Genomic DNA, 20,265 nt, shown 5'->3' on the forward strand with positions numbered 1-20,265 from the left:
TCTGTTATACAAACAAGAAATGTTGCAGTGAATGCTTTACTTTTTTCTAATTTTCTTTTTGTTTCAGTGGAACACAGAAGTTGTAAACAATCAGCAATTTTTTTTCCTGTTAATACTGACAAAGAAAAATTAAGAAAAAACTAAAAAGAAGGGGAAATCAGCTTTACCGGACGATGAAAAGAAAGGTCAACTCTTCTGAAGTGGGACTGAGCATGGTCGGAGTTCAAACACTGGGTTTGAAGCCCAAAGAAGTGTTCACGCGTCGACTTTGAGAGCAGTGGTACACCTGGAGGTTTGGCGGCTGTGTGCTTGAGCTCAGCCGCATGTGACCCATGTCCACTGCTCTGTGTTGTCCCACTGCATGGTCCCTATTGACGTATTAATCGCTCCTCATTACATGACTTGGCCCCTGTGAAGTTATCACTCAGCCCAATGAAAACCCAGTGCATGGCTGTTGAGTATTTACAGTGTGTGACTCTCTGTGCATTAACTCTTTACATAATTTAACAGTTCATGTGTTAGCATATCTGAAATCATTATGTTGAAACATAATTCATATTTTCATATAGGTGGATCTGATTTGTACATATTTATTCATACATCATCTCAGCCCCTTGGAGGTATACTATGATGTGGAATAACAGTAAGAGGGGCTGTGAGGTCTGCTCAGTACTACCATACAGTACAGTACATCTTCCAGAGGTTCGAGGAAAGACAACACAATCTTGGGATTTAGTTTGAGAGACATTCAGCACCGGACTGAGGGACGTGGTGTAGACTGCAGTTGAGATCAGATGTCTTTGCGTAATGGGAATGGCTTCTGTTTCTTGGTTTTATTTCTTTAATATTCAAGTACGAGCAAACTGTACAACTGCATGCAACATACAAGCGGCCCTAGAGTATGTGGAACTAACACACGTATCTAGGTCAGTATCTTTTTTTGTATCTGTTCTGTTTTACAAAAATGTGCATGCAGCTCGGAACAGGTTCCTAAGTCATGCTGGCCCCGCCTCTTCCTCGATGGGAGGAGTCTGCGGGCCAAACGGAGGATGGCCATTAGTGTTGACGTCGGGACAGATCAGTCTGATTCGTTACTTTGACATTCACAGAGACAAACAAGGGAAACTGTGAGCGATTCTTCTCCTCTGTTTGTTTGTGTGTTTTCTAATATCTAGACAATGAAATGAACCGAATGAGTGACGGTAGTAATCTCTTTTTTTCCTTTTTTTAACGTCATGTATTTTTTTTTGCAAAAAGTTAGACTTTTTGTCGTAAAAAAATCAAGCTCTTGTGCTTGTGTTAAAATTTAAAAATAATGTAAACTAAGGGTTGGATAAAAACCTCAAACGTGCTGGGGTGTAGGACTGCACTTCCCGAAAAATGTGAAAAATAAAACGCTCCTATCTTGCCGTTGCACAGGTGAACAAAGATTTATATTTTAAATTTTTTTTACAGTGATGTTGTATCCTTGTGATTTCAAAGTGACATATATCTTATTTATTGGTCAACCTCTTGAGAGGCCTAATATACATCTATACAAAGACGACTGGCCTGGACTTCTGCCAGAGGTGCAACAAGGAAAACAACTCTGCCCGCTGTCAAGTGTAAAAATCTAAGCTGTGGCAATATCATTAGCACCCCCCTTGAATAACACTTGCAGACATTTAATAGTTTTTAGATCCGTTTTTTTATCTCTCTGTATTTAGTTTTTTCTCACCATGCACACACCAGACTGACAACATTATCATGAGCATTTTACGCACTCTAAAAACATTTTGTGCCAGTAGTAACAAAGGGAAAGAAATAAACGACAAAGCAAACACACTAAAACAGTGTGGCCTCGGAGCAGCCATGGTAAACATATTGAAAAGAGAGGGTCCTTTGACAGAGAGCGGGACCAGAGATGTGGCTCCAAGGTCATAGGCACCAGAAGAAGGCCCTGTGCTTCCAGACTGAATACCCAGGTGGGAGCACCCTGCCTGGGGGCAGGAGTGCGGCAGTCTGTTGGGGTTCTGGAGGAGGCCACTGCAGAGAGGACTGTGCCAGCTGCAGGGGTGGAGTGTGATCACCTCTGTCTCGAGTCCATACATTCCGACGCTTACATACATTTCTTTGCTATTGTTGATTCAGTTAAAAACCACCCTGCATCACTTTTGATTCTCTGACACTGTTTCGTCTCCTGTCTCAAGAGCTACAGCTTGTCTGTGGACAGCCCTGCCTCTTCAGCATACACAGAGAAAAAACAATACGATTTTTCATCGAATGGATATGAAACACTGAAACGTGGCGCTCCCTACAACAGACAAAATTAACAGCGACAGGAGTGATTGTCAGATCTCAACAAAGCTTTCTCGTTGTGACTGTTTCTGATTGTTGTTCTACATTTCCGCTATTAGTTTTTTCCCCCCTCTCTCTATTTGTCTCTCTACTCTTAGTTTCTTGAGTTTGTTACTCGCCGAGCGGTGTAGAGCTGTTGGTCCACTAGGATCGGACTCCTGAGGAGTCAAGTGACGACTGGGAAGCTCGCCGTGTTAGGGAGGCAAGTGTCGGGTCCACCAAGGAGGACGGTGGGAATAACTTGTACCAACCAATGACTGTGCTTGATAAGTCCAGTTCCTCCAATAGGATTTGTGCAACTCCCATGAAGCTTTTATGGTCCATGCGGCCGTAATCTCCCCATACAATCACCTGAAAGAAAGAAAAAATCGTTCAAATTAAGCAGCTCTAGTTCGTCCTGCTGAATCATATTGTTGGAGTGATCTTCTGCTGAGGAAAGACATGTCCCACTTACCTGTAAGACTTTACCCTGTGGGCTTTCCTCAAATAGCAGTGCTTGCTGGTACAGTGGGTCAAGTGTTTTCCGTGCAATCTTTGTTTTCTTTTTGGCTACGTACGCTCCGTTATTCAGCAGGTAGACCTTGACATATGGAGCTGAATGCAGAGGCAAAGCAACAGAAAAAGCCATTAGTGGGGAAACAGAGTGCGTCACCAACCCAATCTCAATCAGATCTCACATGTCTTTATGAGGAAAAGCTTCAGCTGAGTGTATGCACTGGATTACACTGCCTGGGTGTATATCACATAATAATGCTCTCTTGAGAGGGAGATAGGGAGGAATTAGTTGCCCTTCAGTATCTAAATGTGGGTCAGGTCATTACCGGGGAGAGATTTGGATCCTGGCTTTTGTACGAGTCCTCGAGCTCTGATGACTTCCACCTCCAACTGGCTCTTCTTCTCCATCATACCAATCTGGATATCACCTGAGAAACAGACGAAGAGCAGGTCTAGAATTAAAGCCTTGCACTTGTAATCCAACCAGTCAATAACTTTATGGGTTAGGGTTAGGGTTAGGGGAAGTCGACCTTTGACTTGGGAAATAAAATGGTGTCATTCTATCCTATAAGGCAGTGGTTCCCAAACTTTTTACAGTCCCGCACCCCTTTGGACATTCAATCTTCAGCTACGTACCCCCCGTATATTTTTCATGTTGTAACCGTTGCTCTTGCAATCATCTCTAGGATAGTATACTAGTAAACTGCTGACTTGGTATGAGTTATGACACCACTGACTGATCTGAGTAGACAGAAATACCCTAGACAGATGCACTTACATAAATTATTAAAGAAAATATCCATCCAATGTATGGAGAAAAAATATTAAAGAAGAGAAGAGCGTATCATACCTATTGCAGGAGTAGCCAGTGTTTGCCTGCCCACTAACTGAGCTGGTCCCAGACCATCCAGGAAGTCACTGAACTGGCTGCTGGCACCTAGATTCACTCCAGAGAAGATGAGACTAGACAGAAAACACAGAAATACAGTTTTAAATATCCATTTCCATTCCATCCATTATCATTTGAGTGTTGCAGGGAAAGGTGATCCAATCCCAGCTGACATTGGGTGAAAAAAAAATGATGGTTTCCTCACTTTCCCTCCGAGGTGCAGCTATTCATGCTGCCATTGTTGGACTCTCTGCTGGGCTGTCGACTCATGTTCCTGGTCAGCTCCACGGCCATTCCTGTCTCGGTGCTCCTCTGGATAGGTGCTCCCTTCTCTTTCTTACTCTTCCCCTCTGGATGGAACAGGAAAGATGGAGGGGAAAAAATCCCAATGATGTTGTCAGAGATGCTATTATAGTTATTTTTCACTTCACTCAGAGTAAAGGTACAACTTTACCCTGTATTATGCTGATTCTGTTTAAGGAAGATAATGTACAAATATAGTGGAAAACAGCACACATGAAAAAAGCAAAGCTGGCACACTGACTCCAAACCACGGAATTATGAAAGTAGACGACAATTTAATTCCTATGGAATCTATGTCAAGTTGATCTAACAAAAACATTTGTCTTATGGAGTAAGTTTAACATTTGGAATTAGTTTTTATAATTATACATTTTGGGAAATTCCTACAGGCAGCTGAGAAAGAGTTTCCCACCCAATTCTTGGCGAGAAAGCAAATAAGCATATTTCCCAAAATGTCAACATTTTCTTCCAACTATTTTACTCTTAATTCACAACATGTTTCATATAGAACATGAAAATGAGGACAAAAAAATTGCATTATTTAAACCTTGTTCTTCCTCACGTGATTTTTTGTCACAAGTGTAAGTTATAGCACATTTCTCATGAAGCATCTTGTTCCATTCTATCAAGCAACACCTACTTAAAAAAACTGCACATGCTCACTGTGTAAATGTGTGGCCTTTACACTGAGGACAAATGACTGATGACATTGCTATGAGATCATCAGGGTTATTTTTTCCATATTAAGAGAAAGATTTCCATATTAAGAGAAAGATTTCCTAGTGGTTAAATAAAAGCCAAAAACATTATTCTGAGAGAGCCCAACTTCCAAAGCCTTTTTATCCATGGATTAGAAGTGAACTATTAGTTGCTTCCTCAATCATGGTTACAGGAAGTAAAACATCACAGACGCAGTTAAGAAGTCTGTGATCTCCCTTTGTAAGTCACAGCCAAAGTCGCACCCATGTCCTGCTGAATCCAGAAATGGTAGTAAACAGGAAATTGTTGGGTAGAAAAAGAACAACACTTTGTGACATCTCAGACTGGGATGTGTTCACCTCCTGACTGAAGATGTAGCTGCTTATCCTATCATCCCTTTCATATGATAAGCAGGAGATGAATCTTTGCACACAGCAGTCAACAGCACATACAGTCAATCCAATAGATAACGTAGAATAAACCGTTGCATGTATAAACTATTACCTCCTGGTCCCATGAAAATCCTCACGTTTACAAACTCAAACATGCTTCTCCCTTACCTTCACTTGCTCACATCCATCATGAACGAGACCGACTTCTCAAATTAAGCTTGATCTCTGCACTATCTCCACTTCCTCTCTCTCTCCTCTCTACATGAGGCAGAGAGCCAAAAGCCCCCCTTAGGCCTAATGTTCTCTAATAGCTTTTTATGTCTACTACAAAGAGGTGGAGCACAGCACTTGGCTTTCATCGTGAGTCGTACACCACCCTGTGGTACAAGTGGCTGCCAGGCCCAGACCAGCGAGACTCTGCACTGTGGCTGGGAGCTGAGCTGCGAGGGGCTCTCAGCTGGCCACGATGTTCTGGAGCTCTCAGGAACATACTTATGTGGTTGTTTGTCTTCGCGACACGTGTCGGGGGAGGCAGAGGTTTTGTCTTTTACACAACAAAAGCACACTTGCAATTTGTGGTGCTCCGGTACAATCTGCTCCTCGGGACAAATCCACTGAAAACACAACGATTGCTTCAATGCGAAACACGGTTTCATAATTTGGTGAAATCAGTGCGGACATAGATTACATGTGGTGGAGATTAAATAAAAGCTTTTGGGTAATGAATGTCGCAGGGAAATCGTGTTGTTAAGGAGAGCAGTAATCCAGGCAAACAGAAGGTACATGAAGCTATAAGGTAAACTGAAGGAACCAATCAGGCTGTGTCAGAGAGTCCAGGTCAAAAAGATCAGCACACAACACTAGCACTTGCGGATCAATGTCTGTTTCACTGAGATCTTGTTCAGCTTTTGCTATCGAAACATCACAGAGCAGTAAAAATATGCAAGATAGACAAATAGTGTCACTACTCAAGTGTTTGTTATCTGCCTGATTATTAATCAGTTATTTTGCCCCACTGGACAAAACACTGTGATGCACCAATAGAGGACCAAAAATGCAATTTTGTCTGATTCTGGTACTGATTTCTTCAGTATCTGGGCTCTTTATATATCAATACTTAATATTTACACTAGTCCAAAGTGGATAAACTAAACATCTTCTGAAGGTTACCACAGGTTCTCTGTACTGTTTGGAAGGGGAGGGTGCGATAAAGGGTATTCAACTGCAACATGCAACTTCACCACTAGATGTCACTAAAGTCAACACACTGAACCTTTAAGTCAAGCCGCGTTATTTAAATAACATGGAATCATTGGAATTATTAACAAATAATTTAAAGTAAATCAAGATTAGGTTTGGGGAAGGTTAAACTAAGGCTTTGGCAGAATTTTTTTTTAAATGAACAGTTGATAGTAACCCCAGACTCATCCATCACTTTAGCCTCCAAACATTTACTGTATTAAACCAACTTCTGTTACTTGTTAATATCTCTTCCCCTCTACTCTATGTTATTCACAAAAATACAGGAATCTGCCTTAACAGCACACTATCAATCAATATTTCTATTCAGTATTCAACCCAAAAATTTAAAATCAAACTAGGAAAATTAAAGGATGTATTCTGCCAACCGTAAAACTAACTCATGCTTCCCAATCAACACTCCAGCAGTTTAACTCTGTATCACAGTGCATTGTGCTTTAGTCATCATTGTTCTCTCTATCAGTCGGTGGGATGGACATCCTTCCAGTCATGTCATGTTATTCATTTATAAAACTCCACTGATGAAACTCCCAAGCTACCTCACATCTCTTCTCTCATTTAAAACCAGTCTCTACATGATCCAGTAACTTCTTTACCTTTGATATCCACTGCACTTGCACTAACGTTGCCAGAACAGGGTTCAGGTGACATGCATCTTTTTAATGGAATGAGCTGTAAACTGTCCTGCATCTGCAGTCCTACACTCCCCTCTGGGATTTTACATCTTTGTATTCTGATGCTTTTCATGATTGTTCTAATTGTTTTAAATGCGTCCTTGTGTTACTCTCATTAAGTAACACTTTGTTCTTTCTTATTTATTTGCTGATTGTGTATGTTTCTTGTTCTCAGTTCTGTCTAGAAAAAGATGACAGGCGTGACAGCCTGTTTAAAGAAAGATCAAATAAACAATGTCTTCAGAGAAGTGATGTACCTCCTTTACACTCAGCTCAACTTAGAAGGAAGATGATTGGTCGACCCTATATTTGAGCAGCATGGTGTTGTTACTGCCTTTATTCCTCAGTAACCACCCTCACACCCTGAATGTGACATGCTGACACTATCACACCAATATGAGTGTATGCAATAATGATTCATGTGAGTTCCCTTTTCAGCAGAACATTGCCACATTCACGTCAAACGTAACCAGTGGGCTCCAGAGCCACCACTGAACATTTTAGAGTTGCCATGGCAACTCACCGGGGCCATTGATCTGTGAAGTGCTGCGACTGCGACGGTTTCCAACTATGGCCACCACCCGTGCGCTGAGGCTGGAGCGTCTCTTCTTGCTGCCGCCACCCACAGTGCCCAGCGCCGTGTCTGATTGGCTGCCGTCAGTGCGTTCCTGGGTGTAGATCTCCCCGCTCACGCTGGAGCTCTTCAGCATGTTGCGGCCCATAGACGACCGCATCTGCCGGCTGGAGAAAGAGAGAGAGAGAGAGAGAGAGGAAGATGCTGAGTGGCACTGTGATCTGGTGGAATGGAGAGGGGATGACTTTCAGGTCTCAACTTCCTCTGTACTGTACCTTCCTTTTAGTAGAACACAGACACAACATGGTGGATTTACAAATGGTGGAAGACGATGATTTCAAGCTGACTGTTGTTGAGTGATGTTTAATCAAAAGTGAATCAAATAACAGAAGAGTGAAAAGGTAAAATTATGATACTGAAAGGAACTAAAACATATTAACACAACACACAACTGAAATCAGCATAGAGTTTTGTGTAACATGACTGTGCTGTCATTTCAGTCACTACTCTATTGATGATTTCATGAAATTATCCAGGTTAAAATCAAATTGGAGTCAAGTAAAACACAATCTTTGGGGGGGTAAATTATAATGGCTTTATGTAAATAAGTTCCTCAAACAAGCCACTGCCCGAGAGCAGAAGTTGCTCAGTGCTCCATGCTGCCTCCTAGGGGCTCGCAGGAGCTGCCGCATGTCCATTCCCTCAGAGGGTGTGAAAGTGCTGCAGGAAAGCCCGGCCACACTGCCCCTGTCACCCATACTTGCCGCTCCCAAGGGAGCCAAGGAACAACTAGGGAGGGGCAGGTTGGCTTCCACTGCCCCCTGCAGGGGAGTCAGGGAAGGGCGTGCAGCAGAGGGGTAGGTTGGGAGGGGAGGATCCAGGTCTGGAGGACGGAGAGGGTCCGGGCAGTCACAGCACAGGATGCATGCAAGGAGGGATCTGAGACATGCAGTGGGGTTGCACAAACACACACACAGACAGACACACACACACACAAATAACACAATGACCACATAAAACAAAAATGACAAACACACTTGTACATAATGGAAACTGGGGTGCAGTTGTGCGTAGGACAGAAACATCTTGTGATTGTGTGTTTTTGCCCGTGAAACGATCATTTCAGGAATTTGTCCATTGCAAAATCATTTTTAAATCATTTTCTTTATTCTGAAATGTCAGGTTTTGGGGAATCAAACAGGTGATATTAAATAAAAGCTAAAAGAAAAGCAAACTTGAATTCATGCATGATTTACACGTGTGGCATCCAATTGATTATTTGAAACTGATAAGACACAAATGGCAGGGGAGAAAGGTTGAAGAACAAGGATTAAAAGAAAAGATGACAAAAGGGTTTGATGTTTAGGTGTGACTTCACTGCCTCTGTATGAACTCAAGAACAGATCATCAAACTCAAGAGAGATATTAATACCCCACTCTGAGTGAAAACTGATCTGAGACCAGCTGTCCATCACTGGTTGACACATTCAAATCCCCTCTGTCTAAAAACTGAGCCCTGGTCTGAATCATAGATAAATGACATGACCGGTTTTCTCAAACAGACTGACTGCTTATTTTTAAATAGATGGAAACTGACTTAATTTTCTGCTTTTGGAATTCAAACCTATGTTTTCAGTTTGTCTGATTGCAGCCTTATTATTATAACAGACACAAAATCCACTGCTGCCTGAAACAGAGCCTGACTTTTAAGTTAAGCATTTAGAAGCATATAAATCAGTTTAGTAGCACATGTGTATTTATTTTAATCTATAAAGGGATATGAGAAGACAGCTGTCAAAGGTTCAGTATCTTGCCCAAGGACACTTTGTAATGCAGACTAGAGGAGCCAGGAATCAAACCACCTCCCTTCTGGTTAATAGATGACCCTCTATACCTCCTGATCCACAGCCCCCTGCCACTGGGGGCTTTGTTGCACCCGATCTTTTGACGTGATGAATAATTAATTTCATGCTCTGCGTTCACTGCCATTTAATTAGCGAACTAACTGGCTAAATCTAACTATCCAGCTTCCTCCTCAGAAGTCTAAAGCTATTAAGAGTGGATTACATGATTTACATTGCGTCCGGCAATAGTGGCCCTGTCGTTGTCATTTTTGTGTTTTCAACCTTTTAGAAAAACAAACAAACCAAAATAAAGGCTGCTTGGGTTAAATTTTTAGCAATAACTGTGCTATAGATTTTACAATCATAACACATTTTATTTTAGTAGCAAAAGCTAGTAAAACAGTAGAACTGTCGAGCCCTGTCCTAAGAGCTGATTTGCAGCCATCATCATAATAACTGTTTATCTCTCTTTATTCAACTGACACATATAAACACATATTAAAGATGGAGATTTTCTCACATTACACTTAATCAAAGAGGATGTCCCAGACTTTGATGAGTAACATTGGTGGAATTCCTCTTGAACTTCATTTATATTTGTTCATATGAAGTATATGGATGCAAGTAGCCAGTCAACGTCTGAAAATATGTTCATGCACCTCTGTTCTTCTCAGCTTGAGAAAATACAATATGGCAAAAGTATTTGAACAGGGTTTTCTATGGTGATGTTTGATGCGAAAGTACATGATAATATTATAGTAATAATAATGTGCCTCCAGATTTGCAGTGATAACCTGTTAAATGTAGAGGAACCAGACAACTGACCTCAACACCAGCCAACACTTCAGGATGAGCCAAGCTCTTACTAGCCTCACTGACACTCTCGTGGTTGAAGGAGAACAAATCCCATGTAGCATCCGATCAATCACAATTCATTGACAGCTCAGAATTCGTTCTGATATCGGTTGTCCACATACTTTAGCCATATTGCTGAGATTGTGTTTGGTTTGAAAAGAGAAACTAACACATACTCTCTCGCCCTCCTTCTCACCTCCCACTCCACAAAGTGTGTCAGAGGCTGTGAGGCTGTGCTTTTATAAATCTCTGCTGGGATTGATCCGTGGTGAGGCCATAAAGAACCGACCTCTCTCTCCTCCTCCCAGACCTCAGTACATTAGCCAGCTAATAAGCTGCACTACATCACCAGCTGGTCCACGACGGACCACTGGGATAGGGTTGTTTGTCCCTGTCAAATCACTGACACTGGTCAGCCGGGGAAGTGCACAAGCTTTGTGTGTGTTTTTGAGTGCGAGATGAGAGCATGAGACTTTTTATTGCTTTTTAGTTCTTAATCTTTTATTTTTTTATTTTACGTTACGCTTGGAAGTTTAGTTTCTAGTTTCATTATTTTTTTTAAAGTAAATCATTTTTACATTCAATCATTAATAATCAGATTCAGACTAAGCTGAAAACAATTAATGTGGATTCTAATTTTACCTGAGAAGGAAAATATTCTACCTAAATTTTTTAGAGATTTCACTTATTAAGTGCTGCATCTATTGTTGAGAGACCATTGGGAGACCCATTTTAAAAGGATGGTGAAAAATAAATGCAGCAGAGGGAAAATGTAAATTTTCAGTCTCTTGTATGGTTCAAGCTCCAAAAATTAAAGACACATTTACCATAATGCAACGTATGCATGTCTGCTCAAATCCAGCATCTCAATTAATCACATTTTTACGTGATCCCATATTCTGACATTCCTGTTCGGGAGGACATACTGGCACAAGTCAACATTTTGTCATGTGTATAATCAGGGCTGGACTGGGAGAACAAAACGGCCCGGGCATTTTTTGGCTCAGACCGGCCCACATAATTAGCCGAGCACATCTGCCATTAAATTGACGTAACTTATGTCTTCTAAATGTCTTAAAGTAGCTCATATTAAAAGTACTTAAGTATCAAAAGTATCTGGTGTTGAAATGTACTTAAGTATCAAAAGTACAAGAACTAAAGTAAAAAATGCAAAGCTCTTTTTATAGTAGGTCTATACAGACACAAAACAACCCAAAATGTTTCTCCTCAAGATTTATCTCAACTGACTGAAAAATTACAACAACAATATGCATATAATGTATAATTTTACCAATTTTGAACCCTAGATGCTGAGGTTCAAATAGTAATGGACCAGAGCATCTAGAGACAACAAAGAATTAACTATAAACAAGTGCCTCTTGTGTCTGCCCAAGAACATTAATAAACCGCAGTATAACCACTAAAACATTCTGTAAATATCACTAAACATGGACCTCTCATCAGTAGCAGGAGTGATACACAATGCCCCTTATGATAACTCAGCAAAGGGAAACCAGATCTTGGCACACAAAATAAGACACTATCTCTTATCCTATTCTAGAGGAAGTAAAAGTCGTAACAAGATTTCTGAAGGTGAACCTGCGGAGGGATAGACCAACCTCTCGCGCTGCCCCCCCCCCGACGGCAAACACGCCACCGGACCTGCACATCTCAGGAGGGAGGGGGCAGCGAGAGAGAGAGAGAGAGAGAGAGAGAGGTGCGCCGTGGGTAGAGGCGTGCGACGCCAACCTCCGCTGCTCAAGTAACGAGCCAGTTTGGAGAATGTATTGAAAATTGAAAATGCGCGCTCACATGTCTGCCTCCACTCGCTCATCATTGTCGAGTCCTCCTCGCTCGTCTCCCGGCGCACCTGCTGCTGCTGGGCTGGTGAACCCGGCACCACATAGGTCCGTCAGTTTGGCACATTTAGCAGCCTCCACCTCCAGAGACTTCAGCTTTTTTTCCCGATGCTTCTCAGCGCCACCCGGGCGTTTTTTTGAGGTCCCGCCCCCCTCGCCCCCGGTTTGTGTTGTGATTGACAGCACTGTCAGGGCTCTCTGAGCCTGTCAGCCCATGATTGATTGACAATGACAAACAATAGACCAATAATATGTGTCGATGCTGGCAACACACTGCTAGCCCTCTGTAGCCAATTGGCCGGCCCAATTGGAGGGAATTTAGAGAGGAAGAAGAGAAAAAAAAAAAAACAACAACATAGCGGACCAGACCGGCCCACATTGGGTCAACGGCCCACCGGGATTATGCCCGGTATGCCAGATGGCCAGTCCACCCCTGTGTATAATTGACAGAGCGCTCCTTTAAACTTGTTTGGAATTCACACAAAGTCCTAATAAAATCAAATGAATCGTTCTCATAAGAGTGAGACTAACTGCACCTCGAAACTAACTACAATGTCAGTGAGTTAGACATTGAACCCCCCTGCAAGTTGAGAGAAAACTGTTCTGTAGCCCATAACCTCCCTTTGGACGGTGCAAGCGAGGAAGGAAACTGTCTTCCCTGCAGAGCACTATAAGAAACTGTCTGTAATTGTTGCCATTTCAAGTTTCCGTTGTGTGCTGTTGTCTTGAACGGATGGGAATGTGGGGAATGAAGATGTATTTTGTGCCATCATCAGTAAATTCACCATTGGGCATCTATTGATGTTTACCTGGACTCAGTGTCGTCTCCTGTAACAGTGTGTCTCCTGCGCTTCAACTCCGCAGAGAAACGTCTCTTTCCTGTCGCCCTCCTCCTCTCCTCCTCCCCTTCCACCCCCCACGAGATCCTCCTGTCCTTCTTCTCCTCCTCCTCTAAAGACTTGGATCTGTGTTCAGTTTGTTTGGATCCACCGTTCATCATGTATCCACATGTTGTATGTGTTTATATGTGTTTGTGTGCGTGTGGGGAGATAGAGGACACAGGGCATGCAAAAAAAACAGAAACATGCAGACATGCATAAATAAAAAAGAAAGACACACAGTGATTAGCATGCATAGAACAGACAATACCCAAACATGTACGGTAGGTGTATTTCACAGAGGTTAAACTGGCTGTATGTGAGTAACCGTGATTTAGAGAAGCCAATGAGGACTGACCTGAGTCGTCCCCCAGGCCGTTCTGATTGGATGGACATGTAGCTGGTGCTACTGAGGCGAGAGGCACTGCTGGCACGGGAGATGGCTGACACATCGCTCATATCACTGTCCGATGATCTCGCCGACATGTTGTCACTGCTACGCCGCTGTTCCGCATACATCTATAAACAGAGAGAGACGTGCAGGAGGGGAGAGACGTGATGATTTTGCACAGAAAATGTGTCATTTATTTATAACTCATCAAGTGCAGGAAGACATGGACGCTGACCTCCCGTTTGGTCTTGAGGTCCGTCTCAGGGTCGTGGGAGGCTGAAGGCCGGTAGGAATGTACTTTCATTTGCGCCTGTCGGGCTCGCTCCTCTACTGCGAGGGCTGGGACAAAAAGACAGAAGAAAGAGAGAGAATAAAGGAATAAGAGAGAGAAAGAAAAAAAATAACACAAAAACCAGGAAAAAATGTATGAGAAGCATTTGTGTGTACTCAATGAGAGAGACCAGAGTATCTTGAGGATGCAGGACCAGGTTTCTGACACTAGATGGAGCATGATGTGTACTGATCTGTACTGATGTATTAGGATAAAATGCTATTTGATGCTATGCTGGGTTTAAAAAGATGGGGAAAGTCAGATAGGGATGTTATGTTGTAATGACAGAAATCAACGGCCAAAGCATAAAGACTGTGACTGTCTACACAGATCATTTAAGCACCTTTGTTTAATCCCATCCGGCAAACCCCACCCATCTGTCAGCTATAACCAACAACAAGAGGTTAGAACGACCAGAGCAATCATTATGCTCTGAGCTGGCATACGTCTGTAGTGTAGCCATATTCAAAAAGGTTGTTGAGTTGATTAGAATGATGATACACAGTGTTATTCTCTGCATAGGCTCCCTCACCATCTGTTTGGTAGATCCTGATCATCCACCAAACACTCAAACAACTGCTTTGATTCAAAGCTGACAATGTGTTGTTATATGCTCATAAAACTTCCTTAAAAATGTAATAGCTTTTTCTAAAGTGATAGCAAAAGGTAATGTTACCGACGCAAGACATTTGATAAGTCTTTGTATTTTGTGCTTTGTGTTTAAAGATGTAACGTCTCAGCTCTCTGCAAGTGAAACTATGTCATCTCCTTAACTCCACATTATTTGTTAGGCATATATTAGAGTATATAAATGAGGAAATAGCTTTTAACACTTTGAGATTATTGAATCGCTCCCACACAACATACCTTGCTCTACGCTGCTGCTCTTTGCAGGGAGCTGCGGCAGCTGCCTGCCCCTACGACCTGATGAGGGAGTCCCTGTTGGAGAGGGGCTGCCGTGAGGATGTGCTCTGACCGTCAGGAACATAATGACACAAGCAGAGAGGGAAGGATAACAAACTGTTATAGCTGTGATCCTCATTAACGGAAGTTGCGCTAATAACAAAATCATAAAAGCAACAAACAGCCAATACTTAAGGTCGACAGGGCAAGTTGGGAGAGGAATCAGTCGGAGTCGTCAGTACAAGAGGAAAAATAGGTGGCACTGTATGTGTTTATACACAGAATGCATGGTACCACAGTATTTATACATATCTCGGTTTTAAAATATTTGGATGTAATTTTACATGTAATCCTTTACACTAACAGCTTCAGACCAGGTTGTTCCCAAAATGTACCTCATCTACATAACAAGATCATATAACCTGCTTACACAGATATCATGCCTCTTCAAATGAACATGACTTTTGTTTCCTGAGTTACGACAAATACCTGTGGTACTTGTGCATACAGTGTTAGCACACTCAGTGCAAGAGAAGAAATCAGCACACAGGGGAGCAGAGGTGTTGCTCTGGCAGGGACATGCACCTGTCTAGCCGTGGCGAGTTTGGACAGGACCCAGCCAGGGCTGTCTGGCCAAAGGGCCTCAGCGGGCCCCCTCTCCCCCTACTGCCCCTCAGGATAGAGGTGGGCTGGATACGACTGCCATCAGTGGGCAGGCACCAGGAAATAAAAATGAATTTAAACATAAAACCATAAAATGTTGCTCTTTTCGGGGCTCAATGTGTGCAAAGGATTTAAAATGGAATGATCCACAATCAAAATACATGTATTATATTGCAATAATATAGCAAATCTATTCCTGTTTGAAAGTTCGAAAAAAATACCTGTCAGCAACTTTAAAGGTTACTATTTAAGTTTTAATTTCTCACTTCTTTAATCTGCAAAAAAGTGTAAACATGACAATATTTAGTTTGACGAGAACAAAGTCAACACATCAGAACCCTTGGTACCTTTTGGACATGGGTTGTTGTTTCTGGTCATTTTGCTGAGCTAAACTAAACGGTCAGCAAACATCCTTTATCTTTTCAGGAAAAAAAATGTCTAATTATGTGTAAAAGTCAAATGATTGCAACTCGTAGCATGTTTATAGCTAATATTTTTCCATTTCAACCTTATTCACCTACCAACTGCACAAATCCAAACCAATATTCCAGATTGGACAACAACATGGTCAGACATCATCCCTCCAGTGAGAGGATCGAGGTGACAATAATGAGAGGAGGTGAAATAAGGCGAGTGAGTGAATGAATACATCTATGAATGATCTTACCTGTCTCCCTCGAGGCTCTTTTTGCAGCCCCTTTGACAGTTTGGACTTGATGAATTGCTACCCCGCCTGTTTCAGCCCACAGCAACCACAGAGAGAGAGAGAGAGAGAGAGAGAGAGAGAGAGAGAGAGAGAGAGAGAGAGGTGAAGAAAGAAAAAAACAGGACATGGAAAATGACGTACCACACAATGGTAAAACTGAATATTGATATATATGGCATGTTCTAAATAATGTAAAACCATAAGAATGAGACTAAATGGTTTGGTTTAGAGGGTTTATAAAAGGAATATAAAGCTGAGAATTGTACATTTAGGGAACTTTTTTCTTCTGCCAGCAACAATATTACAGCAAAGAAAGCGCTTTCAAGCCAGAGAAGTGAGGAAATTCAGAGCAGGTGCTCGGCAGAAAGAGCAGGTGCCGCAGTATAAAAGAGGGATTACACAGCCTTAGAGCACAAATATTTACAGGAAAAGGGGAAGAAACACTGCCAATCGCAAGATCTGTGCGACGCTACCATCCACGGGATGAGCTCTGGGCTTCAGTTTAGGCTTCACAATGTAGGGTCAGGAAGGTTTAAGCAGGCAAGCAGAGCTGCAGCTCAATGTTTAAAGGTTTCGGCACAGCAGAGGAGAGCAGGCTTGATATACCTCTCCTCCTCAGGGGCTACATGTTCTACTATGATCCGGGGACTTGGGGGAGTCTTGTGGGGCAAAGAGTTGGAGCACCTAGAAGGACAGAGGGGTGGGAGGAGGAGCATTTGGAGGTGGGGACACCAGGGTTGGTGGTTAATGAGTACAGGGACAGTCAAGGCAGTGAAACATGAAACTCTGTTTAAATTTCATGGCATATCACTCAAAAGATTTGCCTTGTCTTTTTTAGGTCATGTCATAAATATGAGCATCACAACCACCCATAAACAAACTAATATAGTAGTAAATACACTGGAACTTGGAAGGATTTTATCCCATATCTGGGGAGATACACTTGCTGACCTTCTTGGTGTAGATTAGATGAAGATTGATACCACTCTTATTTCTGTACGGTTTATATGATGCTTTAACCTAGACAAGGTTAACTTTGCTAAAGAAAGATAAGAACTATCACGGTTATCTCTGTCCCTTCCATGTTAGCAGCTTGGACACGTCCAACTAAAAAGTCAAAATATGTGTCATTTAGGTATCACAGTTAGGTCTATTCAAAGTTCCCTGTTTGATTATATTTGGTTCTAATAAGTCATTTGATGCTATATTAACAGGGTGGGACCGAAGTTGGACTCCAAATAACAACACCAGTGGAAGATGGCAGGGTCTGTAAAAATGGTTATTTTGCTTCATTCAAGAGGAGAGACCCATTTGTTTAAGCCATACTAAAACTCGAATATTAAAAGGACTTACGCAGATTATTTCATCTTTGCACAGATTCCCCATTTTCAGTTTTTGTTATTTGATTTGTTAATCATCAGTAGCATTTCCTTTTATAAACAATACTTGGTTTTACGGGAGGTTATGTGTGGAACTGTTTCACCGCCATGGGTAGTGCGTTTGTGAGTGTTTGAAAATAGCCAGGCTAGAAATTCCTCCGTTTTTAGTCTAAGTACTAAGCTAAGCTAACTGGCTGATGGCTGTAGCCTCATATTAAGAGTGAGTGGTAAAGAGTGTGGTATTGATCTTCTTATTCAACTTTCTGGCAAGAAAAAAGCGAATTCCCAAAACGTCTGAGTTAAAGCTGCCCTTAGTAAACCAACCTGGGATCCATGTACAGAACAGCATCATTATTCATGATTCATTATTTGAAATTTGTTTGCTTGTAAAGTTTAAGGAACAAAAATATCTACAGGCGTTTCCCAAATTATAGATATTTCAAAGACTCCTTAACAGAAGGAAGATGCTTTTTTTCTGAAAGTGTGCAATTTTTCTTTTTTTTATCAAGGTGTGCAATGGCAAATTCAGATATGTATGAAAAGGACAAATGACATGAATTGAGGTGAAGTCATGCAGCATTGTGAACCCATAATATTGAATGATTCAATCATGAAGTCAATAGAATACTGATTTGAAAGCTGTGACTGAAAGCTATCAGCGGAGTCTCTGATTATTGACTGTGAATTCATTTTTAAACTGAATTATCAGTGTCAGCAAATTATCAGCAAATTAAATTTGATTCCTGTAAATGTGTGATTTCATGTGATGTAACTTTCTTTTTATACCTGTCTCTGTCAGGGGAGTGAAAGTTGGTGTCTGGTCTCAGACAAGTGGTGCTGGCACTCCTCACTCTGTCCAGCGACGGCTGCAGGTCGCTGCACCGCCACAACATGGCAACATAGAGAGAAATACAGTAGAGAAAAAATAGAGATGGAGACAGGATGTAAATGGATAGAGGATGTAGGAGGGGTGTCAGGAAGAGGAGATAAAGAATAACGTGGCAGAACAAAGGGGTGATATTTAGGATACAGACAAAAGGAAAGAGAGAAAGTCAGAAAACGGAGGATTATGAGAGGTAATGTTAAAAAAGAGAAGCAGACAGAGAGAGACAAAGAGAGAAAAGGGAAGGCCATCAGACAGTGCAGTAACATGGAATGGCTCTGATGCTGTATCTCCATTTATCATAGCCAGTCATTCCTAGCGGCCATACACTGCGAGACCACTCAGATGGAAGGTTGGTGAGTTGCCATGGGAACCAGGTCTAAGTGGATGAGGGGACTGCTTGTGTGTGTGTGTGAGAGAGAGAGAGGAAATGAATGAGTGAAGAGGAGAGCAGCCAGCGTTCACGTTACTCTGTTGCACACACTCACAGCTGTATGTTTGTCATGCTGTTGGGTGACAACCAACAGATGGTTGACTTTGTGCCATCGCATGACATTGCAAATAATGTTTTCAGGACTAATGCGGCACAAGGATGGCAACAAGGGCTTACTGTTTGTTTAATGCTCTGCACTCGTCAGTACATGTATAAGCCTCTGCTTTGTGTTGTCACATGAGGAAAGGGGGCGAAAGAAAAGGTTCTGGGTGGTGAGTGGACGGGGGATGGTGTGTGGAGTGGGTGTGTTCTTACCTAACCGTGACCTCATCAGTGAACCTGAGCACACGGTGTGTGAGGATGCTACGAGGCATGGTGCTAACCCCCTCTTGTCTGTGGGGTGCCTTGCTCTTTAGGCATGCGGGGAGGGTGGAGCTGTACGCCAAAGCCCCCGCCAACACCAGGCAGGGAAAGACCCGCATTGCAAAGAAAGGCGAGAGGAAACAAAAATGACACATGCAACTCAACAGAAATAAGCAGAGAGAGACTAAGTGGAAAAACACAAGCACAAAATTAAGCAGGAGGCTTCTTGCGGATGATCAGGAGACAAAGAAGCCACATTCACATTATGGTGCAAATTAAAAAAATGGTTTCCTGCTCACAGCTGCATCTCAAGGTTTAACAGCAAAAACAGAGAATTCTCAAAAAATAAAAAACTGGGTCGCCTTAGAGTGGAAATGTACCTGCTGCATGATGCTGGTTATGACCGGAAACCGAAAATCACTAAATGAACACATATTCTATAGTCTTACATAATAAATGATGTAAGAGAATGAACATGGTTCCTCTTGCCCTCCCTGTAGGTTGACCCCAACCATATATATGGAGAGATTACATGTAATGCTGATTACATAACAGAATCTACAGATCTAAAGTCGTTCAGGCGGCACGTGGTGAGGAAACCAAGCCACAGTAAATCTATATAATGTGTAGGACTGTCATAAAAGGGATTAGAGCAGAACAGAGAGAAATAGAGGAAATTGCTTAGACAGGAAGTCTGTCTGTCTGTTTTTACAGCCAGGACTGAAGCATTACTGTAAATCTGATGGATGATCATGACTTTTTAATGCTGCTTCGGAGGCAGAAAAAAAGAAAAGAGTTCCCTATAATTCAGAACATTCTGACGGGATGTGGTGAAAATTATGATTCAAGGATCAACATCTGATTAATATGTTTAAGGACCAACTAACTGTGACTGACAGATTGTGTACAGTACTGCCAACCATCTTCAAATCATCCCACAAGTTTTCGACTGTCGTTACTATGTGGTACTGCAACTACAGCATTTTGTAGACGTTTGGGAAACTTGCAAGGCACATATTTAAATAGAATTGTTACAATTTTAGTCCCTAATGTTGGTCAAACTCAGTCTAGATCCTACACTTCCTATAATGCTAATAGTAAAATGCTACCAGATGTTTTATACAAGTAAAATAAATTGATCTATTATTTAATTC

At 42.0% G+C, this 20,265-nt stretch overlaps 1 protein-coding gene across 1 annotated transcript in view; it reads right to left on the reverse strand.

Moving 5' to 3' along the window:
- The window catches only part of rims1b (regulating synaptic membrane exocytosis 1b), a 73,883-nt gene continuing 53,618 nt past the window's right edge, over nt 1-20,265 (reverse strand). Inside the window, exons 21-34 of the mRNA XM_061085573.1 lie at nt 19,064-19,183; nt 18,219-18,308; nt 16,660-16,737; nt 15,270-15,383; nt 14,613-14,752; nt 13,686-13,789; nt 13,418-13,578; nt 12,991-13,146; nt 7,573-7,790; nt 3,927-4,071; nt 3,683-3,795; nt 3,159-3,260; nt 2,792-2,931; nt 1-2,688 (exon numbers count right to left, since the gene is read on the reverse strand). Of these exons, the coding sequence (XP_060941556.1) occupies nt 2,482-2,688; nt 2,792-2,931; nt 3,159-3,260; nt 3,683-3,795; nt 3,927-4,071; nt 7,573-7,790; nt 12,991-13,146; nt 13,418-13,578; nt 13,686-13,789; nt 14,613-14,752; nt 15,270-15,383; nt 16,660-16,737; nt 18,219-18,308; nt 19,064-19,183 (1,888 nt within the window). The 3' untranslated portion in view covers nt 1-2,481. The remainder of the gene's footprint in view (nt 2,689-2,791; nt 2,932-3,158; nt 3,261-3,682; nt 3,796-3,926; nt 4,072-7,572; nt 7,791-12,990; nt 13,147-13,417; nt 13,579-13,685; nt 13,790-14,612; nt 14,753-15,269; nt 15,384-16,659; nt 16,738-18,218; nt 18,309-19,063; nt 19,184-20,265) is intronic.

Source organism: Limanda limanda, chromosome 2 (genome assembly GCF_963576545.1).
Source record: "Limanda limanda chromosome 2, fLimLim1.1, whole genome shotgun sequence".
Taxonomy (NCBI): Eukaryota; Metazoa; Chordata; class Actinopteri; order Pleuronectiformes; family Pleuronectidae; genus Limanda; species Limanda limanda.